Source organism: Elephas maximus, chromosome 11, assembly GCF_024166365.1.
Source record: "Elephas maximus indicus isolate mEleMax1 chromosome 11, mEleMax1 primary haplotype, whole genome shotgun sequence".
Classification (NCBI taxonomy): domain Eukaryota; kingdom Metazoa; phylum Chordata; class Mammalia; order Proboscidea; family Elephantidae; genus Elephas; species Elephas maximus.
The window spans coordinates 115,320,993-115,348,425 of NC_064829.1; the positions used below are offsets into that span (position 1 = coordinate 115,320,993).

The 27,433-nt window shown below is 38.6% G+C and overlaps 2 protein-coding genes across 8 annotated transcripts in view; one reads left to right on the forward strand and one right to left on the reverse strand.

Moving 5' to 3' along the window:
- ZNF565 (zinc finger protein 565) overlaps window positions 1-2,577 on the reverse strand; it is a 40,702-nt gene extending 38,125 nt beyond the window's left edge. For 2 of the 3 annotated variants that reach the window (XM_049902240.1, XM_049902239.1), the window contains exon 1: window positions 2,208-2,575. The gene's annotated coding sequence lies outside the window, so the exon portion shown is untranslated. Of the gene's footprint in view, window positions 1-2,207 lie in introns of all 3 variants that reach the window. The other variant, XM_049902237.1, reaches the window with a different exon arrangement.
- A 55-nt stretch (window positions 2,578-2,632) lies between these two features.
- Window positions 2,633-27,433, forward strand: ZNF146 (zinc finger protein 146). 5 transcript variants are annotated; one of them, XM_049902265.1, is made up of 5 exons: window positions 2,633-2,740; window positions 13,452-13,530; window positions 21,811-21,909; window positions 24,348-24,501; window positions 25,008-27,433. In XM_049902265.1, the coding sequence occupies exon 5, from the start codon at window positions 25,136-25,138 to the stop codon at window positions 26,012-26,014; it is 879 nt and encodes a 292-aa protein (XP_049758222.1). In that variant the 5' UTR covers window positions 2,633-2,740; window positions 13,452-13,530; window positions 21,811-21,909; window positions 24,348-24,501; window positions 25,008-25,135; the 3' UTR covers window positions 26,015-27,433. The 5 variants fall into 5 exon arrangements, with proteins under 5 accessions (XP_049758222.1, XP_049758223.1, XP_049758224.1 ...); XM_049902266.1 differs by having other exon boundaries at window positions 2,642-2,740; window positions 13,455-13,530; window positions 24,348-27,433; XM_049902267.1 differs by having other exon boundaries at window positions 2,661-2,733; window positions 24,348-27,433.

Here is a 27,433-nt window from a genome sequence, read left to right on the forward strand (position 1 = left end):
TCCTGTTCCCCAAAGGGATTACATCCAGAGGTATGGGGGTTGGACTCCAACACGTATTTGGGGGGACCCAACTCAACCCGTAACACCTATGCACCTTAAACTTGACTTCTGGATGTTCAACAGCAATTCCTTCCTTACCTGGAAAAGGGTATTACCGGGTTAAGAGAAAGGAATCAGGAGTGACCAGACCCTTAAAGGGTCATTCACCTATCTACTTTTCCACACAGGGTTGGAAAGTCAGAAAAGACTGAGCAACCTGCCCAACCTCAGTGTCATAGGGAAAGGTCGAGGTAACCACTGTTCAAGGCCAAAATCTGTCCTAATTTCACAGAGATCAGAGCACTGGAGTCACAGACACCTCACTCCCACACACTTGCTGCCGTACACATGGTCACACAAACACAATCACACATCCACTCTTTAACTGTGTGACAAGAATACAACCACAAAATCACAGAACTCCCAAACCCTTATACACAGTTACAACCACATACCCACGAAGAAGACACACATGGTCACACCATCTACTCACTACCATGACAGTCACAGGCTCCCCAAGCCAACATCTACAAATACCCTCCACAGTCACAATCACACACCCACTATGGGGACACATACCATCACCGGCACCCCCCTCTGACCCACTCATCCAGTCATAATCAAACATTCTCTCTAGAAAGATACATAGTCACACCTGTACAACCAAAAAACCAAACCAAACCCATTGCCACTGAGTCGATTCCAACACATAGCAACTCAACAGGACACAGGAGAACTGCCGCACAGGGTTTCCAAGGAGTGGCTGGTGGATTCAAACTGCCAACTTTTTGGTTAGCAGCTGAGCTCTTAACCACTATACCACCAGGGTTTCCACCTCTGTACAAGCAAAGACAAACTGACAGATGTTACGCAGATGACACAACCTTGCTTGCTAAAAGTGAAGAGGACTTGAACTACTTACTGATGAAGATCAAAGACCACAGCCTTCAGTATGGATTGCACCTCAGCATAAAAAAAAAAAAACATAAACATAAAGAAAGTAAAAATCCTCACAACTGGACCAATGAGCAACATCATGATAAGCGGAGAAAAGACTGAAGTTGTCAAGGATTTCATTTGACTTGGATCCACAATCAACAGCCATGGAAGCAGCAGTCAAGAAATCAAAAGATGCATTGCATTGGGCAAATCTGCTGCATAGGACCTCTTTAAAGTGTTGAAAAGCAAAGATGTCACCTTGAAGACTAAGGTGTCCCTGACCCAAGCCATGGTATTTTCAATCTCATCATATGCATGCGAGAGCTGGGCAATGAATAAGGAAGACTGAAGGAGAACTGATGCCTTTGAATTGTGGTATCGGTGAAGAATATTGAACATACCATGGACTGCCAAGAGAAAAAACAAATCTGCCTTAGAAGAAGTACAAACAGGATGTCCCTGGAGAAGGCCAACATGCTTGGCAGAGTACAGGGTCAGTGGAAAAGGGGAAGACCCTCAATGAGGTGGATTGACACAGTGGCTGCAACAACGGGTTCAAGCATAACAAAGATTTTAAGGATGGCGCAGGACCCAGCAGTGTTTTGTTCTGTGGTACACAGGGTCACTGAGTCAGAACCGAATCGATGGCACCCAACAACAGCAACACAAGCAAAGACATTACACACCCACACACATGATCACAGATACACTATTTCACACACATACACACCCCCCAAGGGACACAGCACACAGTTACATACCCACAATAGGGATACACACGCAGTGTCACAGGCACAATTACAGGCACATGACAACTGCACACAATTACACAAGGTCACAGCATCACACACCACAACCATACACCTACCTTGGAGACATGCAATCACAACCGCACAGGCACCTGCACCGGTCGCACAATAAGAACTACACTCACACCCAAAGAGACAAGGCGTACAGTCATATCCACAGCAGGGACAAACGCAGTGGCATCCCCAAAGTCACAAGGACCGCACACTCACAAACGCAACCACACACACACACACATACACTCACACATCCTGTAGACAGGCGGTCAGAATCGCACGTTCACAGGCACCCATACCCAGTCGCACAGACACAACCACGCACACACAATCACAATCGCGCATCCTCAGACGGCTCCTCCTTGCGCGCTCAGATGGAGGCTCCAGACACGCCCCGTCCCCGCCCCGGACTCCCAGACCCCTCACCTTCGGACTTCTCTTGGTCGCGTCCGGATATCTGCGGAGCTAACGATCTCGCACAACGTCGAGAGACGTGACTTCGGGCCGCTGTGGACTCTGGGAAAAGTAGTCCAGAGCCAGACCACGGCCAAGATGGTGTCGCCTCATTTTGGAGTTTGGGTTTGACCCGTTTGACGCCGAGCTCCAGGATTCTTCAGAGAGAGAGAGAGCGTTCCCGCTCCAAACCTACCACCAGGCTTGAATTATCTCCTTCCAAGGAAGGCCTACTCATCCCTAGAGTCACACAATCACGGGAAAAAGCAGCCAAGAAACAGAGCTGGCCACCAAAGGCTTATGGGAAATGTAGTTAAAGGCCGTAAAAGCGGCGTCAAATACCAGCCCGGGCTTGGCCACGGTGACCGAGCAGGGCCGAGTCGCGGAGACTCCTGGGAGTGCTCGCTCCCTTTCCGAGTGCGCAAGCGCAGCGCGGCGAGTGGACATTTTGGTCTTTGTCCGCGGGTCAGTCCGGCCCCTGGGTCCACGTGGCGCGAAAGTAGGAGGTGGGACCTGGGCGTCTTGGTCCGGCCGGGCCGGGGAGGCTGAAGGGGAGGATTCCCGAGCTGGAGGGGCGCGGTGCGGGAGTGAGGGTGGGTTTAAGAGTCTCGGGCCTGTGTGTGGGGCGAGGGAGGAGGCCTCTGAGGAGGCTCCAGCGTGCGTGACCCTGAGTTGGCCCCCAAGTTTGACCGGATGTTTGGGGTTGTTAAGTGAATTGAGAGATTGTGGGTGCAGGATTGTGTGTGGCCGCGCGTAAGAGGCAGATGTGGGAGACAAGCACTGAGGTAATGACCTCTTAGCCTCACTTCCCTTGTCGAAAGTGCTGATATTTATAACGGTCCATCTTCCCGGAGCATCTATTTTACTTGAAGATTTGGAGGGGGGAAAAAAAGCTAAGTGGTAAATAACTTAAAAACCGATTTTTATATAAAAACGCATTTCTTATTAATGGGGGTAGAAAGCAAATAACCGTGATGTACTTTTTAAAAAAATATTTTCAAAGGAACTTTTTGTTATAGGATGCCTGCTTCAGACTGTCTTAAATCCCCTAATCTTTGGGATATTTTAATAAGGCTCCTAGCTTAAATATTAGCTTTACACTTCGAGGAGCAGTGTCAAAGTGCAGAAAGCCCAGGATTTGGGAGTTAAGATGTTGCGGTTCTAGGTCAGGCACAGTTACCTCATTTTCTGAAAAAATCTTAATTGTTACAATGTTTATCCATGAGTCTAGACAGATTTAGAAATCCTAACTCCTAATTGACTGGAGGTGTTCCCAGGCCACATGGATTTTGTGAAGTAATGGAGAAAATTATTTCTTTCTGCAAAGATGCTTTTTCTAAGGAATTCACCCACAGTCATCCTTTACATAATTTTAAATAATAGAGTTAAGTAAAGACCAAATTAATATATAGCAACTAATAGCCTTCAAATATACGAACGACCAGTTAGAAGCCTTAATAGAAGAAAACTGCTACTTAAAGTAGCAACAACAAAAAGATAAAACGTTGAGGAATAAACTTAAATGTACAAAACTATCAAAAAAGACTTTAAAATAAATTATTACTAAGGGGCATGACCTAGAGATAAATTAACAAATGCGTCATTTTTTCAATAGGAAGCCATCAAGGAACTGTGTTCAGACTTAAGTTTATTAACTTAAGTGACCTTAGTAAAAATGTCTACAGGTTTTTTTCTTCTGGAATTAGGCATATTGATTTTGTAGTTCACATGGTAAGACAGACAACTTAGAATAGCCAGTAAAATTCTGAAGAAACCAGTTGGGCTGTAGGAAGGGGGAAGCCTCGCCAGAATATTTTTTAAAATATAAAGCTCAAAGATTAAAGCAGTAATGGTATTGGTGTGCACAAAGCCTATAAAGGGCAATTTGCCAATATCTATAATAACTATTTTTGACCCAGCTCTCCCATTTATCCTACAGATGTACCTGCATGCATGAAGTGACATGGGCATGCTCACTGCAGCAGCATCTGGCATAGGAAAAGACTAGAAACAATTCAGGCCCATCAGTAGGAAATTGGCTTGATAAAATATGGTATATCTATACAACAGAACAATTCTCAGCTGTACAAAAGAATGAGGAGGGAATTGTTTACTGGCACCAAAATGACCTCAACAAAGAATTGTTAAGTAGAAAAATAATCTATCTAGAATGGTTTGTAGAGAATATTTCATTTGGAGTAAGGGAGAGAAATAGGAATATTTATTTGTATTTCCATTATAAACTCAAAAGATTCACAAGAAACTAATAAAAGTGGCTATCTGTTGGGCACAGGGTGCTGGGATACTTGGCAAAGGTGAATAATTTCTTATGTGTGTGTGTGTGTTTTTTTTTTTTAAGACTGCTTGTGTTAGCTCTGCCACTTTGTACCTGGTAACCTGAGGCAGATACTTAAACCTTGTATGTCAGTTTCTTATATTAATACGTATAGAGATAATAATTGCATCTGACTCATAGGTTGGTTTTGCAGATCAAGGAGTTGATGAAAAATGTCTGTTCAAGACCTTTCTCCATTTTTTTGATTAAGTTGTTTGCCTTTTGTTCATCGAGAGACGGTTTTAACATTAGTAAGTGGCACGGTGGTTAAGTGCTCAGTTGCTAACAGAAAGGTTATCAGTTTGAACCCACCAGCCACTCCACAGGAGAAAGATGTGGTGGTCTGCTTCCGTAAAAACTACAGCCCTGGAAACCCTGTGGGGCAGGCAGTTCTGCTCTGTCCTATAGGATCGCTGTGAGTCAGTATCGACTCGATGGCAATGGGTTTCGTTTGGTTTTGGTTTTTAACATCAATAAGATAATCCTTGGCCAAATTAGTAATTTCTTCAGGACTTGCAAAGTGACAATTTTCTAGTTTTTTATTCCTTCTATATTTATTTCATATCTCGAATTGTGTCAAGTTTTCCCTGGCCTTTTTTAAGTTTTCTTTCTTATGGTCATATTATCACAGTGTTAGCCAGTGGACATTCCTTCAAGCCTGATGCTGCCTCCTTTCGACTTGACATCAGTTATCTCTGAAAGGTTCTTTACACTCTTACCTTGCACCTTCTCTCCCAGACCTGGAATTGGCCAAGATATGGGCGTCAGGCGGTCTCACTGCCCCAGGCGTAATGTTCTGAGGCCATTTCACTGGCAGAGCTAGGATTTAAAAAAAATCGAATTCATATTAACATTTCCAATTTAAATGGTACAGTACTTTTACATAACACCTTAGATCTTAGTGGAGGTCTCCTTGGGTGGTGCAAACAGTTAAGCACAAAACTACTAGCAGAAGGTTGTTGGTTTGAACCCACCCACAGGCCCCTTGGGAGACAGCCCTGGCGACCAGTTTCTGAAAGGTCACAGCTTTGAAAACCCTGTGGAGCCATTCTATTCTGCACACACGTGTGGCTGCCTCGAGTCGGAACTCGACAATAACAACATAGTAAAACCATAAAGATACTGAATCATCTTAAAAATTACTTTATAGCTGTTCTTGTCCTTAGAATTCATCCCACTAAAGAGTGCAGTCCAAGTTCTGTTCTGAAGTCATTTGAAATAAATCTTTTGAGGAATTATGAGGTTAATGTACAGTTGGTTTCATTTGTTTTCAAGTTAAGGGATTGCTTTTTAAGAATAAGTAATGCATTTATGGAAACCCTGGTGGTGTAGTGGTTAAGAGCTTGGCTGCTAGCCAAAAGGTGAGCAGTTCAAATCCACTGGGTGCTCCTTGGAAACTATGGGGCAGTTTTACTCTGTCCTGAAGGGTCGCTATGAGTCGGAATCAACTCAACAGCACTGGATGGTAATGCATTTGTAAATTCAGAAACCATCTCATCTCATTCTGCCCTCCCTCCCCCCCCAATCCCATTCTTCTTTGCCCCATATGAGCTTAGTTTCTTGTTTATCTTTCAAATAGGTTTTTTGTTTTGGCCAGTAATGTATATTTATCTTTCCTATCCCTCACCCTCTTTAAGTAAAAAAATAATGTACTATATACACTTCTCTGTACCTCACTTTCTTCATTTAACTTTTTTTAAAAATAAATTGTGGTAAAATATAGGTAACATAAAATTTGCCGTTTTAACCATTACACTCATCACCACTATTTATTTCAAAACTTTTTCATCACCCAAAATAGAAACTCTGTACCCATTAAGCAATAGGCCCCCCAGCCCATAGCCTCTCCCTCTTTAAGTAAAAAAATAATGTACTATATACACTTCTCTGTACCTCACTTTCTTCATTTAACTTTTTTAAAAAATAAATTGTGGTAAAATATAGGTAACATAAAATTTGCCGTTTTAACCATTACACTCATCACCACTATTTATTTCAAAACTTTTTCATCACCCAAAATAGAAACTCTGTACCCATTAAGCAATAGGCCCCCCAGCCCATAGCCTCTAAATGGCTTTCTGTCTCTATGCATTTATTTATTCCAGATATTTCATATGTATGGGATCACACAATATTTGTTCTTTTGTGTCTGGATTATTCTACTTAGCATTATGTTTTCAAGGTTCATGGTGTACCCTGAAGGTCACCCTTCCTAGTCATTATCTGAATTTTAATAGTGTAAATAATATGCCATTGTGTGGATGTACTGTAGTTGATTCACTCGGTCTGCTGTTGGACATCTGGATTGTTTCCCGTTATTTGCCAACATTGCAGTAAAGAGTAGTTTTTTATGTGTTGTTTTGTTCGTATGCAGGAGTATCTCTAAAGTAGATTCCTGCAAGTGGCATTGCCCAAAGGGTAAGTATTTGCACTCCTCCCGGCAATATGCAAGAGTGCCTTTTCTCCCGGAACCTCACTGTCAGAGTGTAGGGTTGGATATTTGATTTTTTTGTTAAAGGGATAAGTGGGAATTGGTATCTCAATGTAGATTTAATTTACATTCCTTTTTATGAGTGATGTTGCATATCCCTTCATATGTTTAGAGGCTGCATGTATTTATCTGGAACCTGATCATATCCTTCCCACGTTTTTCTGTGGCGTTCTTTTCTCCTTTTAGGATTTATTTATACATTGGAAAGGGCAGCCCTCTGTGAAATGAGGTGCAAATTTTTTTCAAGTTTTAATTATGTTTTGACATTGTCTACAGTGGTTGTTTCTTTTTTAAAACCATGCAGAATCAGGAGGTTTTTATTTTTATGTAGTCAGATTTATCAGTCTTTTTATTTTTGGCTTCATGGTCAGAAAGCCTTCCCACTCCAAGTTTTAACAGTGTTTTCTTCTTACAAGGTTATAGTTTTTGTAGAGTGTCATTATCACATATCTTTAACCCATTTAGAGTTTATCCTGGTGTATGCTATCAGGTATTTATCTACGTTTTTCTTTTTCCAATTGTCTGCCCAGTTCTTCCAATACTGTTTATTAAAGTTTTATTTTTACTATCTCGAGATGTCACTTTTATTCTATGTTAAATTTCTATAGATCCTTTGAGTCTGATTTTAGACTTTAAATTCTCATTCATCTTTCAGTCTATTTTATCATTTTAAATAACTGGTACAGCTAGTCCCTTATTGCCCATCTTTTTTAGTTTTTGGAGCTATTCTTATTTATTCTTCTATATAAACTTTAGAACCGTCTTGTCTGATTCGGAAAAAAATATTTGGTATTTATTGGGATTGCATTAAATTTATAAAGTTAGGAAGAAAATCTTTATGATGTTAAATATTTCTATGTAAATACATGATATGCATTTTCTTTGTTATAGTTTCCTTTTAGGTCCTTCTGGAGTGTTTAAAATTTTTCTTTTTATTGGCTTTAAGCACTTAAATTTATTCCTAGGTATTTATCTTTTATGTTGCTTTAACGAATGGAGCCATTGTTCCCATTATATCTTCAGATTGGTGGTGGTTTTTGATCTATATGAAGGTGATTGATTTCTATATATTTCATTCCTTGCTAAGTTACTGAGTTCTCCTATTACTGATAATTATATAACTGAGACAGTAGGCATCTTTGTCTTTTTCCAGAATTTAAGAGAAAAATGAAAATGGCACTTACCTGTGCCATCGGGCACGAAATACCTCACGAATGCACATTTTACATTGTTTGCACCCTGAACACTCACTTGAATATCCTGAATCCTGGACACCGTACCTTCCCTACGACACAGGAAATAGTGAATGTACTTACAAGCCTTATCTTGCTGTACAGCAGCCAGGAAACACGTAGATTTCACAAAGTCACCCCCTCTGGGGTGCATCCCTTCTAAGAACGCCTCGCCTTTCAATGCTGCAACATGGCGCCACCAGCTTTCGTGCTTTGTACGTAGCGACGCAAGCACTGCCCCTACGTCACCATGTCTTAAAGTGGTGCTAACGCCAGCCAATACACCTCCGGAAGTAGAAAACGTACCCGGCGCTGATGTGTGCCGTTAGTCACCATGGGTTAAATTGAGAGGTGCAGTTAAGTCTTACTAGTGCATGTGTGTATTTCTAGCATTTGTTTTGGTTTCTGTTTTATGGAAGTGGTTCCTATGGCGTTAGATTCATAAATATTCAGAGCTGTTAGATCTTTCTGAATTATTTAGCACTAAGTGCCCTTCTTTGTCTTGTTTAATACTCTGAGTTTAGTTTTACCTAGTGCAATGATTATGGTCATTATAAAGGTTTGCATTTGACAGGTGTTTCTTTGCCCAACGTTTTTGTATTTTACCTTTCCAAATCACTTTGTCTTATGTGTGTTCTTTTATGGGCAGCATCCTGTTGAGATTTGCTTTGTATGCTAATTAGAAATTATTTACATTCATTAGCCCATTTTTATTTATTAATGTTTTCATCTCTTGATAATGTTTTTGTGTACTAGTCTGAAAATTATTTTTTAATAGCCAATTTTTTATTTGTTATAGTAATAGCCTATTTTCACTCATTGATATGGCCAAATATGTTTGGGTTTAGATTTGTCATCATATTAAACATTTATTGATGACATCTGTAGTTCTTTTAATTTATAGTCTTTCACTATGTAATTTGTTTTTTCTTCACTTTGATGATAGTTCTCTTATTTAGGAAAGTTTGTATTTTTGTTCTATAGTTACCAGTATAGTAAAACTGTATCACTTAGTCCTCCTCTCTCTATAAACAGTGGCTGTTCGTTCCCTACCACCAGCAACAATTTAGTTTCTGCATTCTTCTTCCCTTTCTTCTCTCCCACCATCTAAGTAGAAGGTCAGTGAAAAAGAAGAAGACTCTCAATGGGGTGGATTGACACAGTTGCTGCAACTATGGGCTGAACATGGCAACGATTGTGAGGGTGCTGCAGGACTGGGCAGTGTTTTCTTCAGTTGTACATAGGGCCTCTGTGAGTCGGAATTGCCTCGACTGTACCTAAGAGCACCACCACCATCTAATTTTAGTGCTTCCTTTGGACTCAAATATGCTTCAGCTTCTTCCTTTCTCAGCTTTAAATAATATCCTTTTTTTCTCAGCAAATCCTATGGAGCAGTCTGGATGCTAATTATACTTTCTACTTTCTCTCCTATTCTCCCACTTGTTAGTTGTGCCGTTTGTATATTGTCAGAGCCTATAATATTTACCTATATTCTGTCACTCTGATTCCCACCTTTTTCATCTTATTTCTGTAGGTCCCTGGGTGGCACAAACAGTATGCCCTCAGCTACTAACTGAAAGAAAGGTTGGCAGTTCAAACCCACCCAGTGGCACCATGGAAGAAAGGCCTGGCCATCTGCTTCTGTAAAGATTGACAGGCAAGAAAACCTTAGGGAGCTCAATTCTATTCTGTAACACATGGGATCGTGCTATGAGTTGGAACTTTCTTGTTGGCGATGGGTTTGGTTTTTTTTTTTTTTTCCCCTGAAATTTTAGTTCTACAGTTAAGTATTTTTAGTGCTCACCACTGGTTCTTATGCCAGTGTCTTCAGATAATTTTCTGAAACTTCTCCTCCTGTGGATTCCTTGACTGATATGAAATCGCCAAATAACATCTTTTATAATTATTATCTTGTAGATGTTGCTCCACTGTCTTTCAGTGTTGAATATCGCTCCGAAGAATTCTGATTGTGCTTTGATTCTCTTTTCCTTATAGGAGACTTGGGCTTTTTGCCTGAATTTCCAAATAATTCTTTCTTTATATTTAAAGGGTGAAAGTTTTATAGAGTAAGTTGAATATTCTGGGTTGGTTTACCCAGGGACATGTGCCTTTTCAATATGCAGGTTCAAATTATCTTTTGTTTTCAGAACGTGTTCTTGAACTAGTTTTAAATACTCTGCATCATTATTTATGTTCCTATTCAGAACCTCCAATTGTACATATGTTGACTTTCCTTTAACTGTGTCCTCTGTGTATATCACTTTGTATTGCTTTCTCTTTTCTTTTTCTCTTATTTGTTTATTTTTTGGTTTTGGTTTTCTTTTTTCTGTTCTCTGTGTCCCTTACTGTATTAACTGTAGTTTTTGTGTTCCCTTGTGCTTCCTATAATTTAGTCTTTGTTTCTGAAATGATTTTGCTTTTTCTTAGATTTGTTTCCTGTCTTCTGCCTGTTCCTATTTTATATTCTTCTGTTGTTTGGCCATTCCATCCTTTTGAGTGACTGTTTCTTTGTTCAGTTCTCTGTTTCCCTTTTGTACTGTCCTTTTTATAGCTTTGATGACTTTTAAGTTATTGTGTTTTGTATTCTCAGTTCATTTTGTTATGTTGTGTTTTAGTTTGCATCTGAGTTTATTTAACTGTTGGACAATTATGTTGCTCATTTTCACAGTTTTTCTTATCCTTGTATGAATGCAGAAAAATTATTTTTGTGTTACTTATGTTTGTATGAGATAGATTTTCTCAGACAAGTACTGGGAAAAGGGAGAGTTAGTAGCATTCTGTACTTTAAAGCTCAAGTACTTCTTCCTAGCAAAGGACTTAAACGTGGCTCTCTGTAAACCCTTCCTTCTCACGGCGTTTGACCCTAACCTGGTTGAGGCAGCTTTCTACCTTCAGCCCTGTGTTTCCTATAATTCTTCACAGTTATAGGATGATACACTCACTTTTAGAAGTTGCTAAATCTGGCACCTTCTCCCAAGTGCTTTTCTAGCCTACTCTGTCTGCTTCCGCCTACAGAGCTTTTCTGCTTAACCTAGGTCCTGTTTTTGGTAGTTCCTTCTCAGGGCAAAGGCTTTCTAATCTTAACTGAAATATTAGCTGGAGATTTTTGAACTCTCCCAAGTTCTTGGAATCTCCCTCAACAGTCCCAGTTTTTTCTGAGGCCCCTTTGCAACTTCTGTACATGCCTCCTATTTGGTAAAGTATAGGGATTTTTATGTCATAGTTTTGTTGTTTATTATTTGATGCAGTTATGACAGTTGTCACTCAGAATGGGTCCCTCAGTTTTTTTTTATTGCTAGTTATTTCTGAGTTCTGTTTCCGCAAAGACTTGTCACGATCATTTGGTCTTGGTTGCTGCCCTCACCACACTGCTATGGTTCCTGTACTAGCTATGCTCTTTTGGGTGTTTTGGGCTACACTTACACATATTTTGGGGTTAATATGTTTTTTCTCTACTAGTCTCACAAAAGATATGAATTGGCTGGGGTCCCGCCCATCATTCCTGTTTCTTTGTGTGGTTTTCAGGAGAAGGGCTTGACAGGTTGAAAACTAAGCAGCCACTGGCTCCTGCTGAAACCTTTCCTTGCCTCTCTGACTGTTGGCTTCAGGGATTCTGCCCTTGGCCATCTTCTCATGTTATGTGTGCTCTCTGTGGGCAGTCACGGTTCTGTTCCATGTCTTTATGATGTATATTCTGTGATACTCTGATGACTGACAGATTACCATTTCCATTCTAGGCCTATCCTGAGCTCTTGATCTGTATACCCAGCTGCCTGCTGGATGTTTAAACCTGTGTCTTCCTCAGAAACCTGACACTCTGAATATCCAAGATCTCAAACTGATCTTCCTCCTCCTTGCAGGCTGCCTCCAGCCACCTCACCCTCTCGTGTTTCCTCTCTTGTGTACATTGCTGTTTAAATCAGCCTCTAAACCTAGCTCTGCCATGCCCAAGTTCCGACTGGTGACAGAGCTCTTCCAACACACCAAGCAGATAATATGTGTGCGGTTTGCATGAGTAGTAACCTTTATGTGATTTCAGATTTAGCGATAAGTTGGGATAGTACAGAGGTGTTCCATATACCTTTTCCCCAATTCATCAAACATTTATATTTTGCTCTTTTGCCTTATTTTTCCTTTCTCTTTCTCCGCATTATGTGGGTGTGTTTCTGTGTGATTTTTTTTTTCCCTGAACGACTTGGAAGTTGCAGACACGCCCCCTTGTCCATAAATATTTCAGCATGCATTTCCTAAGAACACAAACGTTCTCTTTTCATAATCACAATAAAAACCAAAAATCAAACCCATTGTTGATCAGTTGATTCCAATGCATAGCAACCCTAAAGGACAGAGTAGAATTGCCCCATAGGGTTTCCAAGGAGTGGCTGGTGGAATCGAACTGCCAACCTTTTGGTTAGCAGCTGAGCTCTTAACCACTGTACCACCAAGGCCAGAAAATTTATCATCGATAATTATCTAAAGTCCATATTCAGATTTTTTCAGTTGTCTCAATAGTGTCATTTAGAGATTTTTAAAAGTTTTTTGAATGAATGGGTACACATATATTTACAAGATATTTCTTATAGTTTAATCTGAGTGTGATGTAAACAAGGTAAGTACTAGGACATTAGGAAAAACTTTTGTTTCTAAATCCTGAATACTGTCAGAGCAACTTCTTACATACTATACCCAGGCAGCTTAGTTCTGATAGGTGTATGTTGCTGTAGTCAAAGGTCTGAGTATTAAATTCAACAGCTGAAATCCATTTAGGAACCTGTGCGGGAGTGTGGTGCTATAGAGAATAGCAACCAGCCACGTAGGGTACGAATAGCTTCCCTACGTTATTGAAATTCTGAACGTAAATTTCCTTCTTTTGCCCCATTTCTGAAATATGTGGAGACTGTAAATAGTTTAGAGTGTACTCTTCAAATGCAGAGCTCAAGTAGTCCTAGTCCCTTTGCCTCCAAGGTGGTGTGTGCTCCAGCCTCTAAGGCAAAGGATTATTACTTTGTTCTTTTTCACGGGCCTGCTCCCTTTTGCATTTCTGGAAACTGCACCTTCCTCCTTCAGAAGGCCTGGAGGTCCCAGGGCTCAGCCTGGGTGCTAGGATGGTGCTTTATCACCAGCATTAACGTTCTAGTGCTGTGTCATTTCCCCAACAGCAGGTAATAAAGTGACACTCTGTTGAAGCAAGAAGACGAGCCTGGATGGTGGAGAAAGAAGCGGACAGAGTCTGTCCAGGTGAGTGAGTGACAACCAGTGAGGTCAGAATTCAGTCAGCATTGGCTCCTCTGAAATGTTTTTTAAGGGCATTTTCTTATAGGCCGTAGTCTTGGAGTATCAGTTGGCATGAATTTTTCCGTTTCAGTACTCTACTTTTTTTTCATCCGAATCTAGAGGGTCTGGTGCCACTTATTTCTGCTCTGAGGGTCAACACTTCATACTTCATTTGTGCTGCCTCTGTTGTGATTGACTCTCTTTCCTGAATACCCTCAGTCTCATATCCCCCTGTGGGTATAGACTCCATTCCTAATGTATTGTCTCTGTATATCTAAAGCCTTCACATATTTTTTGACAGTTCTGTTCCTTTTCATTACTTACCGTTTTCTCTCTTTCACTGGTCAGATGCCTCAGAGTTATATTTTACACCTGCAGTCATACTTCTGTTGTCTCCTTACGCACGTCCCCCCAACAGGTGCCTTTTTCTCTCTGGCACCCCGTGTACTTCTGCCAGAAGTTCCTGGCTTAAAAACCAGTGCTGCCTCTGCTGCTGTTTGTGTGTGTGTGTGTGTGTGTGTGTGTGTATTTATGAGTATGTTTGTTTGTTTTTTAATATATCAACTTGTAAAACTTTCTGAACACCACGGTGTATACTGAAAAGTGTCTTCTCCTCTCCGACCCTTAGGTCTATAGTTACTTTTTAAAGATGTGGTCACCATAAGAGTTTCACATGTGTCCCTCTTGAGATAGTGTTTGAATAAATCAGGATGTATTATATACCTGTGCTGTAAATATGCACATATATGCCTTCCATTTTTCTTTTGATGTAGATGGTGATATATTATACATTCTATCATATACATAGTTTTTTTTCCTTGGAGAGCATTCTCTACTGATGCATTATTTAATAAGTCTCTTATAAATGAACATTGATGTTACTTCTAGGCTTGTTATTGAAGATACAAGTATATATCCTTGTTTATATTGCTTTGCAGAGATGTGCAGATATAAGTACGTGGTAATTTACTCTTAATTGGAAGTGATGGGTCAAAGTTATGTTTGTTCATAAACTTGATAGAAATAGGTTCATTGCTCTCAATAGCAGTAAACCAGTTTATGTTTCCATCAACATGGGATATTCATATATATTAAACAACTGTTTATTGAATGATATTATTCGGCACCTTCAGTATTGGGGGAATGCCAACCATCAAAACAGTTAAAAAAATGGCTCCCTCCTGGAGTCTGTATTCTAGTTGGGGAAGACAGACTATAAATAAGTAAAAAATATCTTCTATCTTATATTCTGTATGTGCTATGGAAAAAAAATAAAGCAAGGAAAATAGACATAGAGAGAGTCAATTGGGATTATAATTTTAAATAAGTTGGTCAGAAAGGTCTCGCTAAGAATGTACATTTGAATAAAGATTTGAAGGATGTGAGAGAGTGAGGCATTCAGCCAGAAAGAACAAAAAAATACAACAGCCCTAAAACTGGAGCCTGCTGTCACGTTCAAGGAATAGTGATCAGAGTAGTGGTCTAGAGCAGAGTGAGCAAAAGGGAATAAGAGCAGTTTTGGTTAGGTAACAGGCCAGATCATCTAGGATGCTCTAGAACATTGTAAAAGCTTTGGCTTTATTTTGAATGAATTGGGAGATCATTAGAGGTTTTGACCAGCAGAGTGATAAGATCAGAATTACGTTTTGAAGGAATATTCTGGCTGCTCTCTAGGGAATAAGGCATAGGGGGCCGAGGCAAGGAGATCAGCTGGAGACTGTTGAAGTGTCCAGGTGAAAAAGCGGCTGTGGTTGAGCTAGTGAGAAATAGTCAGATTTTTAAGATATCTTAAAGGAGTGGTTAACAGGATTGGCTGACTGAATGGATTTTGAGAAGAAAAAGGAGTCATTCAGATCAAGGTTTTGGTTTGAATAACTGGAAGGGAATGTACTGAGATTGGCAGGCTATGGGCATATTGGTATAGGTCAGAAGTTTTGGACTTGTTAATTGTCGTATGTCTATCGATCACCTAAGTGTACATGCAAGTAGGCAGTTGGATATGCAGCTCAGAAGTTTGGAGAGATAAAAAGTTGTGGCCTTTTCTGTCCTGCTGTGAGGAGCCCTAGTGGCGCAGTGATTAAGTACTTGGCTACTGACTGATAGGTCAGCAGTTTGAATCCTCTAGCCACTCCACAGGAGAAGGATGTGGCAGTCTGCTTCCATAAAGATTTACAGCCTTGGAAATCCTATGGGCCAGTTCTACCCCTTTCTGTGGGGTTGCCGTGAGTCAGAATTGACGGTGGTGGGTTGGGTCGGGTTTGATTAGTGCTGCTATCTGCTGTACGTGCTCTTGTATTCCAGGATGGTATCCTGTGCATTTTCTTGCTCAGGCCTATAGTCCCTACCAAACAGTGACGCTCGTAGTTCCAGCAAATGGTAGCTCAGTTGCTAACTGAAAAATTCGTAGTTTAAACCCACCAGTGGCTCCACGGAAGAGAAGACCTGGTGATGTCCCCTTGTAAAGATTACAGCCTAGGAAACCCCATGGGGTGTTTCTGCTCTGTCACATAGGGTCACTGTGAGTCAGAATCGACTCGATGGCACACAACAGCAGCAACACCACAATGGGTCCTACCAACTATGCTTCAGCCAGCCTACATTCCTGGATTCCATTGTTGCAAATGAGGAGCTGGTGTTTTGGCCCTTGAAGGATATGATTCATGTTTTTGGAGACCACTGGGCTTAAGGACTCGGTCTTAGAACAGCCACAGTGGCTGTCCTGGTTGGAAACTCTTCATTGGCAAACTGCATCCTGTCTCCTGCATTGTATTCTGTTAGTTCAAAGTTGATCCTGATCCTGAGTTATAGCCTATTACTTGCTAATTAACCACATAACTGTAAGTACAGTTTGTGAGTTCTGTGAGATGTTGCAGCAAATTACTGAACACAACGGGGCAAGGAAGAAAGCTAACGTGAGGGGGTGTGGTTAGTGTCAAATATGATGGAGTGGTACAGCAGCTTGGAGAAGTTGGAAATCTGGGGCATATTTAACCTCTGTCTCATGGGAACCAGTTTTGTGCTGATTCTTATTAAATACATTATCTACTCAGATACAGAAGGAAGTTGAGAGAGCAGACACACAGTTTCATATCAAAGTGATTGCAGGAGAAGGAAGGGATGTTTACAGGCGGTAGTTAAACTGCAAATATTCTTAACATCAATTTCTAGCCTAACGCAAATCTCTTATTCCTGAAACAGTTTGACTAAGACAGTATTTCTAAAGTGAAAATACAAACATTCTTGATGTATGGGTTTAGTGATAGATTGCAGGCTGAGTCAAGCTTCATTGGAGTCTTTGAAATGTAAAATCAAGGAAAGAGTGAAGATTAAGTCAGCTCTAAAACTGAGGTCTTCTGAAAGGTAAACATTATCCATCTAGCTAAGGAGGAGCAAGATAGGGCCTGAGAATTCACTGAGTGAATTCCCTGAAAGCAGTCAAGATAGGTTTATTTTCATAAGTTAAAGCCCAAATTTCATAACTTTTTGTATTATAGATGGTCAGGGCTTTTACAGCTGCAGGCTGCCTCCTTATTTTAACAAAGTTAGTCTCTACTTAGTTACCAGTTTACAGAGAACTAGCAGAAATACACTGGAAAAATCCTGATGAGTAGTAATTAATTTGGGAGTCAGGATAGGGAACCGCTTAACTGTATTTAACGTTATTGTGAATTCTTACCTTTTTTTGATGAACAAGGAACCTTTTCTGGGGCCAGCTGTGTAAACATTCTTAACAGGCACTGAGTAAATCTTTCTCCAGGTTACAAATTCTGGCTTTTATTTTTCAAGCAGCAAACTTTGACAAAAGGCTGAACGATTTCTTCAGAAAAGTAGAAATGAAAGTCTTAGTTTAATTCAGAATGGAGTTTTAAGTTTAGGTCGGAAGTCACCTAATTCAGATATGCCAGCACCTCAGAGTCTAAAATTCACATACACACATCTTAGAAGAAAGGGTGTGTTTATTTTATGTCTGAATTACCCGGCTGGGAATTCTCTCGCACTTCTGTTTGATTGATGCTGTGATGATCTCTGATCTTGCTTTATGTTTCTGTTTCCTAGTCTTTTGCTCTTGTCTTTCTTTACCTTCTCATATTCCTAATGGAGGTGACTCCTAATATCCTGCATTCTGCCTTTTCTTACTCCTTTTGTAAATTAATTCCTGGGAAGAACTCATGCATTTTGAAGTTAGAAGTAACTCTTCCAGTTGATGTTAGAAATAGCAGTACGTGGTATCTGTGTGTGTGTATTCCTTCTCTGACACACACTCTAAACTTTAAGTATCCTCTCTGCCACCAACTACAAACGCAGTTTTTCTTCCTCTGACCGTAACCACCGGAGCTAAGTCAAATCTCACAAGTTAAAGGGCATAGCCCCTCCAGTTCACCAACCTGGCCAAGACTTCAGATTCCAGCTGTAAGCTTGGGGCTTTCCAGGCCCCCTCACTTCTGACCTACTGGCCACAAATTTGGTTCTGTAATTTGCTAGAATGACTCAAAAAACTCAGGAAAGTGCTATACTTACAACTACAGTTTTATTTTAAAGGATATAAATCAAGACCAGCATGAAGAAGAGATGCCTAGGGTGGGGTCTGGGAGAATCTCCAAGGTCGTGTTTCCATGTCCCAGAAAGGGACGTGTCACCCTCCCAAGCATGTCACCAACCAGGAATCTCACCCATGCTTCAATGTTCAGAGATTTTATTGGTGTCTCATTATGTGAGCATGATTGATTGAATCATTGCCCAAATGGTTAAACTCAGCCTTTAGCTTGATGGACCTTTCTGTCATGGGCAGCTTCCACCCAAAAGTCACCTTGTTAGCATAACAAAGATTCCAGTCACTCTGGAAATTGCAAGGGTTTAACCAGGGACAAAGACCACATTCTTTGGGTAAAGTGTATCAAGCACAAGTATCAATTCTTACTTTGGTATGTCCAGTCTTAACTATCTTGCTGGTCTTAATTTTCTCTGTTTACAGGATGGACAGCTGTCTGACTGATTTCATTCTCATAGTGTCAGACTGCAGTCATTAACATTCTACCCAAATTAGAAATTTTATTCCAGAATTTTCAAGTTCACAGAGATCACCTCAGACCAGTTTCATATTATGTCTGGATTCTTTCTTTTCTCATGGTTCTTGTGATACGGTCAGTCAAGCTTTTAAAAAGATATATTTAATTCTGCTCTAATTCTGCTCTAGAGAGAACACATGAACAATAAGAATATGAACATATCTTCTGTATATGGAATTATTTAATCTTTGTCTTTGATTATGAAATGATCTACTTATGCAGGGCCTACTTATCATTTAAACTTGAATTCTGTTTTCATTAAAGTGTTCCTTTTATTGATCTCCATTTCCCCTTTGATCTTCTGATCTTCTATGCTCCCTCATGTCTTCCATGGAAACTCAAAAGTCCTCAATAAATATTGTCTTACATGTTTTTATACTTTGATGTTTGGAGTTTATGTTATAAACTTGTTGAAAGGAAGACTCATATTTTTTGTCCGCAGTTTTGAGTACTCATGAGGTGCTTGTTAAATATAAATTGTTGTATGGAGAGATTGTTCTTTATTGATTCTTTTTCTCAAATTTTTTTCTTACAAACTTTTTCAAACATAAAAAAATGGAAAGAGTAGCACAATGATCACTTACATACCTACCACGTAGATTTAACAACAATATTTTGCCGTGCTTGTTTATGTGTGTATGTTTGTATATCCGTGTGTATTGTGTGTGTGTTTAACGTCATGACACTTCACTCATAAAAAATTGTTTTTTCTGAAAATAATGACATCCTTCTACATAGTCAAAATATCATCACATCTTAGAAGATTAACCATAATCCCTAATATATCTAGTCCGTATTCAGATTTCTCCAGTTGTCCCCAAAATATCTTTATAACTTCTTTTTAAAATGCCAGGGTCCAATCAATGTTCAAATTTTGTGTTTGACTGTTGTCCTTTTTAGTCTTTTTTTAAATCTGGAAGTGTCCTCCCTCACCCTTTTTTTCTCCTGTGGTACTGCCCCAGTATTTTTAAAATATCTACTCTCCACTATGTAAAGCAAAGAGTAGATGTTAGTCCAGTCTAGCATATCAGGATACAGTTAATATGTTAAGGCTTAACTACATACAAATTGAGTTAAAAAATATTTAGTATAAAACATTTTAGAAAAAGTTGAATTTGATTGTGATGAAAAGTTTTGGAAAAGGGGTTTGTATCTAAGAGACAAGACTGGAGAGGTCTTTAAAAATATGTTACTGGTATTACTAGAGCTGCTTCCAGGAGGACCTGTAGATTTCCAAAATGTTAAAAGATGGAGGGGGTCAGGTTAAGCCAAGGAAGGACATGAGGAACATATGCATAATTATAGCTCATTACATACTTCACACACTTGGCAGGGTCTTCCTCAGGTCCTGTGAACTTGTTTAACTTCTGTTTAGAATGTTCTTCCCCCAGGTGTTTGTAAGGCTTTCTCACTTCTTTAGATCTTGACACAAACCTTGCCTTCTATTCTACCCAAAATTGAAACTCTTTACCCCTCCCCTACTTTGTTTCTATAGCACTTTATTATTTGCTAACGAACTATATGCTTTATTTATTATTTGTTATTTCTGTCTCTGTACTAGAATGTAAATACCAGGAGGTGGGAAATTTTCATCAATTTTGTTCAATACTGTTTATCCCTGGTGCCTAGAACAGTGCCAGGCACAAAGTAAGCAGACAAAAGTATATTTGTTGAATAAATAGATGAGAAATACTTTATTGAGCAGCAGTTCTCAAACTTTTTGTTCTCTCTTTTTAAAAATCAACATCATTATCAAGATACAGTTCATATACCATAAAACTCCTCATCTTTTAAAGTGGTTTTTAGTATATTCACAAAGTTGTGCAACCATCACCACTAATTCCAGAGTATTTTAATTACCCCAGAAAGAAACCCTAGACCTGTATCCATTAACAGTCACTTTTATAATATTAAAAATTGAGGATCCCAAAGAGCTTTGGTTTATGTGGGTTATAGCAATATTACTGAATTTGAAATTGATTTTTAAAAACATTATTTAAAAAAATAACAATAAATATGAAAACTTAAATAACATTTTTTAATAAAATTAACTTTTCCAAAATAAGAAAAATTTAGAGGAATGGCATTGTTTTGCAGATTTCTTTAATGTCTGGCTTAATAGACAGCTGAATTCTCATTTCTATTGTTTTGGTTGAAGTACCTGAAAAAAATTTGGCCTCGCAGATACATAGTTAGGAAAGGGAGAAGTATGTTAGTAGCTTTTTCAGATAATTGTGGATGTTCTTTGATACTACACTAATACTTGACAAGTGGTAGTTTCTTCAAGATAACTGCAATGTAGAATTTGAAACCATATCAAAGACTTTTTCATACTCTTACATAAAATCCATTGGTCTGTCTTAAACTTTGAATAGATCTCTTACCCATGCATGATTTTATAATATGCATTGTTTATTTGGAAAATATCGTTTCCCTGAGTTATGCAGATATTCTAAAGTTAACATATTTCATTATACAATATTTTAAAAATCATATTAATATCACCACCAATCTTATTAGAAAAGCCTTAAGTATTGGCAAGCTATCTGTCTCATGGTGGAGTATACAGGTTTTCCAAAATTTTAGTTTTTGCTTGAAAACTTAAATTTTATCAATGCCAACTTATACTGTCAAGTTATTTTCCTTAAAGTGATAGGCTCACTTCAATACTGTTTGAAGAATGTGTCTGCCAAATAATACCCAAGTCTCAATAACCATGGTTTGTAACTCCTTCTTTTTCGAGTAAAAATGATGTTCCATGAAAAAAGTGACTAATTTAGCTCACAACTTAAATAATTGCCCAAATGCTTTTCCTTGAGACAACTGTTGTGCTTTGGTATACAGCAGAAGTATATATACACTAAAATTATATTTTTATGCATGTGTTTTTTACTTTTCATGGAATTGATACCTATCACAATGCTGTTGCTTGGTTTTCTGTGTTTAGCACAGACTCCCTTGGACTTTCCTCAGAATGACAAAGCTTTCTCATTACTAGTTTCCAGTTTGTTAAATGCATTGGGAAATCTATTGCAATTTTTTCACCCTGGAGGTATTTACTCCTGGAATTTTTGTCACCCTGCTTTAATCTTGTCTGGCCATTCTCTAACCTCATAGCTCTTATCTTGGGACTTTTGATTACCATTATCATGGAAATTTTCTTCTTTTTTCCCTACAGAGTGTGGGTTTCTTGGATCCTGTATCGACTGGCTTTTCTGTCTACTAATTTTGGCGAAGCACATTTTCCAGTAGTATCCTGAGAAAAGTGCATTTTGAGGTAAATTTTTGAGCATTTACATACCTAAAAAATGCCTTTGTTTGACTCTTCCATTAGATTGATAGACGAGGTTTAGGATTTTTTCCTCAGGATTTTGTCTTCCAGCTTCCCATGTTTCTGTTGAGAAATTTAATGTCATTCTGGTTGCCTTTTTTTTTTTTAATATACATATTTTTTCCTTCTGAAAACATTTGTGACCTCCTTTCTATTTTGAAATTTCACAGTCGTGTGTCTAGGATCTTTTATCATTCATTGTGCAGGGTACCAAGTGGGCCAAAACAAGGTACCTGATATGCCTGAGTTTGCTGGAAGGAGGCAGTATAATCCTGCAGGGAGGAAATCCTGTTATTGGTGAATGATAATACAGTTTACCTTATCTTACTGTTTTTTCCTCTCATATTCTAAATTTCTAAAGGAACTTCTTTCTGCTTCTTTTTACAAAATGGAACAGATAACTTTGGGAATAAAAAGAAGCAACATAAACCAGGTTCCTATGAGGCAGAGGTCAAGTATATCCCTGGTTTCCAACTTCTCCATTATTTCTGACACCAGTGGCTCCCCCCATGTCACTCCTTTTCTCTAATTTGCTGTCATGGTCATGGATTATACTTACAGTTTTGTGGTTTATTAGGGTAGTAATAGGATACAGTTAGAAGTAACAGGATACAACATAGGTTCAATGTCAGGAAGAGGTACACGTATAAGGTCTGGAGAGGTCCTTGAAGCATAGAGCACATCCCTCCCCCATATCAACCAGGGCAGCTCTTGGCCAGGATAGCACTTGGAGCAGAAATGTCCCCCCTGCTGATGCAACTCATGACAGTTACCTTGTCAGTTAGGAGACAGACCTTCAGAGATAGTCAATGATTTAGGAAATTCCGTAAATTTTTTTTTTTTTTTTTTTTTGCAAGAACCAAAGGCAGAAAGCCACACAAGGGAACTCATTGTACCATGAAAACATTATTATCATTTCACTGATAAACTGTCTTCTCCTAACTGTCTACGATTGGTTTTAGGGTTTTGTTGTTATTTGCTGTACCTGGTCTTTATGTCCTCAGAGTTTCTTTTTTTTTCCCCTTAGTTTTGATCTGTCATATTAGTAGGGTTCCTCAGATGTGTGGGGGACATTAGCTGCCTGGTCATATTTAAGAATGATTTAGTAAAAGGCGATTGTAAGTTCTTGTGTGCCTAGGTGCTTCTAGTCATCTGGTAGGCTTCAGTGGATGACAAGAAAAATGTCTCATGAACTCAGGGTCTCCTCCTTGTAGAAGGATTATATTGCCTTACTCTAGCAACTCCAGCATGGAAAGGTCCTTTGTTTTGGCCAGTGAAATACCAATACAAGTGACAAGTGTTATTTCTTGAGGGTTATCCTAATTAGATTTTTCTGGGCCTCTCAGTTTCTCCAGAGAAGGCACCTCCTCCCATCTCCTTCTCACAGGCATATACTCTTGGTTGTCAACATTTTTCAGCCTCAACTGCAGAAAGGTGCTGAAGGTCCCACCATAATATATTTAAATTTAATTCCATTTATTTCAGGATAGTGCCTCTCCTTTGTCATATCATTTGCTTGGTGTCCCTGAGGTTCATTGATTAAATTTCTACAAAGAATAAACTTACCATTTCACACAAAGGACTGGGAGGGTGTGGAGGTCCAACTGTTCTACTTTCTTTCCATCCCCCCATCCTTCATCCCTTCTTTTGAGGCACTTGATCCCTCCCCTCCATTTCCTGAGTCTTTTATTTCGCAACACAAATCAGCTTGTTTGTCATTGGCATTCTCTTCTGCAGGTACTTTTACATTATTTGAACTTCCTCAGTTCTGCTGTGTTGAAAATCTTCCATATATGTTCCATCCTCAAAAATTTTGTTTAATATCTATTGTATACTAATGCCTCCTAATACATTCTTTTTTTCTTAATTATTATTAAATTTTTTTTTTAATTATTATTTTCTCCTTTGCTGTCATTTTAATGGAATTCTGGGAGGAGGCAGTTGATTATTGCTCTTTCTAGGCATCTCAGGTGGACTGTCTCAGTTTTATGTGGTCATCTTTTTATCCTATTTGTTAACTCCTCATTATTATGCTCAGTTGCTGTTATCTGAAATGGAGAGGTTATTTTTCAAGCATAATCTAAGCTTTATAGACCCATGAATTTTAATTTTCTAGCCACATATTCTTCACAAAATTTCCTCTCAAAATGTAATTGGAGAGATTGGTTATGAAAATCCTCTCATATGGGGGAGAATGGCTACCACAGTTAATCCTATAAAAGCATAGTCTGAAATGTTATTGCTAGTACAGTAATGGAAAAATGCACAAATAATAGTTATAATAACATTAAGCTAACATTTGAGTGCTTACCCTTGCCAGCCATGTTCCTAAGCACTTTATACATTAACTCCTTTAAATGATGATTCTTTGTCCTCTATTTTAGAAGAAGTCTGAGAAGAAGATGAGCAGGTAGAGGTGACAAGACTTGGGAGGCAAGTTGCATCCATCTCCAGTAAAGTACAGACTGAGGAAAAAGGCATGAATACACGAAAATTAGAAAAATACTTCCTTTGATCTCATACTTTATTTTTTTTAAGGTGACTCCTCTTTGAATTCGTCTAGAAAGTTTGAAACACAATTTAGACCTACCTTAATCATGAGGGGTACTGTGTAGCAGAGAATCAGTTTAATTAGTTTAGAAATTTCTCTGCCACAGTTCACCCCTTATAGTAATAAACCCCTTTAACTTTAAATCAGTGTGGAAATGCCTTCAGTTAAAAAAATTTGAACCCCATCTGATACCTGAGTACTAATACTGGAGAACACCCTACGAATTTACTGAATGTGAGAAAACTTGGGCTCACGTGTCACATCTCATTAAATGTACAAGCCATGCTGGAGAGAAACCTTGTGGTTCTAAGAAATATTGAAGAACCTTTAGCTAGATGACAGATCTCACTGAACAGAAAGAAATTCTTAATTAGAAGAAATCAGTAAGTGTAAGAAAAGTTCATTGAGTATTAGATAATTTATACTGAAGAAAAACTTTTGTACTGAACATGATAAAGTTTTTACTCGAATCTCTTCCTTTTTCATTTGAAAGATTATACAGGAGAGAAGCTCTGTAAATGTAAGAAATGTGGAAGAACCTTCTGCTGAAAGTAAATCCTTATTCATCAAAAAATTCATATTGGAGAGAAACCTTGTGAATGTGGGAAAGCTTCCATTCAGATGTCAAACCTTAGTCAGGAGAGAATTTATAGTGGGGGGAACCCCTTTGCCTGTAAAGTATGTGGGAAAGTCTTCAGCCACAAATCAAATCTTACTGCACATGAGCATTTTCATACTAGAGAGAAACCTTTTGAATGTAATGAATGTGGGAAAACCTTCAGCCAAAAGCAGTATGTCATTAAACATCAGAATACTCATACTGGAGAAAAGCTTTTTGAATGTAATGAATGTGGGAAATCCTTCAGCCAGAAGGAGAACCTCCTCACCCATCAGAAAATTCACACTGGAGAGAAACCTTTTGAGTGTAAAGATTGTGGGAAAGCTTTCATTCAGAAGTCTAACCTTATCAGACACCAGAGAACTCACACAGGAGAGAAGCCTTTTGTGTGTAAGGAGTGTGGGAAGACCTTCAGTGGCAAATCAAACCTTACAGAGCATGAGAAAATTCATATTGGAGAGAAACCCTTTAAATGTAATGAATGTGGAACAGCTTTTGGTCAAAAGAAGTACCTCATAAAGCATCAAAACATTCACACTGGAGAGAAACCCTATGAATGTAATGAATGTGGAAAAGCTTTCTCTCAACGCACATCACTTATTGTACATGTGAGAATTCATTCAGGTGATAAACCTTATGAATGCAATGTATGTGGAAAAGCCTTCTCTCAAAGCTCATCTCTTACTGTGCATGTGAGAAGCCATACTGGTGAGAAACCCTATGGTTGTAATGAATGTGGGAAAGCCTTCTCTCAGTTCTCAACACTTGCTCTACATTTGAGAATACACACAGGTAAGAAGCCTTATCAATGTAGTGAATGTGGGAAAGCTTTCAGCCAGAAGTCACACCACATTAGACACCAGAAAATTCATACTCATTAAAAACCCTTGAGAATGGGGAAAGCTTTTGTCAGGAATTTACACCTCATAGCACATCAGAAATAATCATTCTGAAGCAAACTACCACAAATGAGGGAAACTTTAACAAAGCTAAAAACTTATTGGACACCAGAAGTCATACTGAAGAGAGCAACATTTGTGTGTAAAAAGACTATGTCCAACAGAAACCTACAGTAAAAAGCAGAGGTAATACTGAAACTTGAGAAGCATTTCCATTAAAATTGGGAATAAGAAACAGATGCCTGTTATCATCATTGCTATCAGCATAGATCTGGAGATCCTCACCAACTAATAAAGAAAATAAGTTACACGTATGGGAAAGGAAGAGCGAAAGTTCTGAGGTGACACCATCTACGTGTAATATAAAGCTCTTGTGGTATTGATGCAGCAGAACAGAGGAACACCCAGAAGCAGACCTGCGCATTAATTATAATTTGGAAATGATAGAAATGGCATCAGGAAGTGAGGTGATGAGACTTTAAAACATGGTTTCTCTAGGAGGAAAAATAGAGCATAAACAAAAGTTAATTCCAAAGGGATTAAAAACAGGAATATGGAAAAGCTATATATAAAAATCATGACCTTGGGAGTAGGGAGGCATTCTGTATAACAAATCCAAAAATACCTAGCAATTCTACTCCGAGTATGTATACTCAGGAAATACATACCAGGATATTTACTGTGGCATGGTTTATAGTATCCCAAAATTGAAATCAACCTAAATGCCCTTTAGGAATGAAATAGAAAATGCTTACGGTGAAATAATGTATCTGTAAAATGCAACAAGATTTATGTGTATTAACAGAAGAAGACCTCAAAATTCATGTTGAGGGAGAAAATTAAATTGCAGAGTGATGCATATAGTGGAGTGACATTTTTGTAAATTTGAAAACTTTTCTCACAAAATTCAGTGCTATATATTGATAATGGATAAATATATGTAAATATTTAAAAAATGGAAGGATACCAACGAAACTCTTGATAATGGTTGCCTGTGAAGAGTGGTTAAAGAAAGGCAGTAAGTGTGGGAGGTGGAATGGGGACTCGCTAAAGGGGGCTTCAGCTTTATATATAAACACCCATTTCTCTTAAAAATGGAAAAAAGATGAAAATGAAGAAAGACTAACTATATAAAGATAGTGGTTATTTCTGGATTGTGGTATATGGATACCTTGTCTTATTTTTTGTACTTTTCTGTATTTTTAAAATTTCACAAGAGATGGGGTTGGATGGGAAAGCTGTATCTGTAGAAATAATGTTATAATGGATTCATTCTCAATCAAATACTAAACTTTTTATAAAAGTATTTCTAAAACTTTATCAATAATGAGTGGATGGACTTGTTCCTTATGTAATATGAAATTATCTATTTTATTAAAAACGATAGCATAATACAAATCT

Coding starts and splice junctions, on each gene's coding strand:
- ZNF146 (XM_049902265.1), top strand. CDS start 25,136: ATGTCAAACCTTAGTCAGGAGAGAATTTATAGTGGGGGGAACCCCTTT.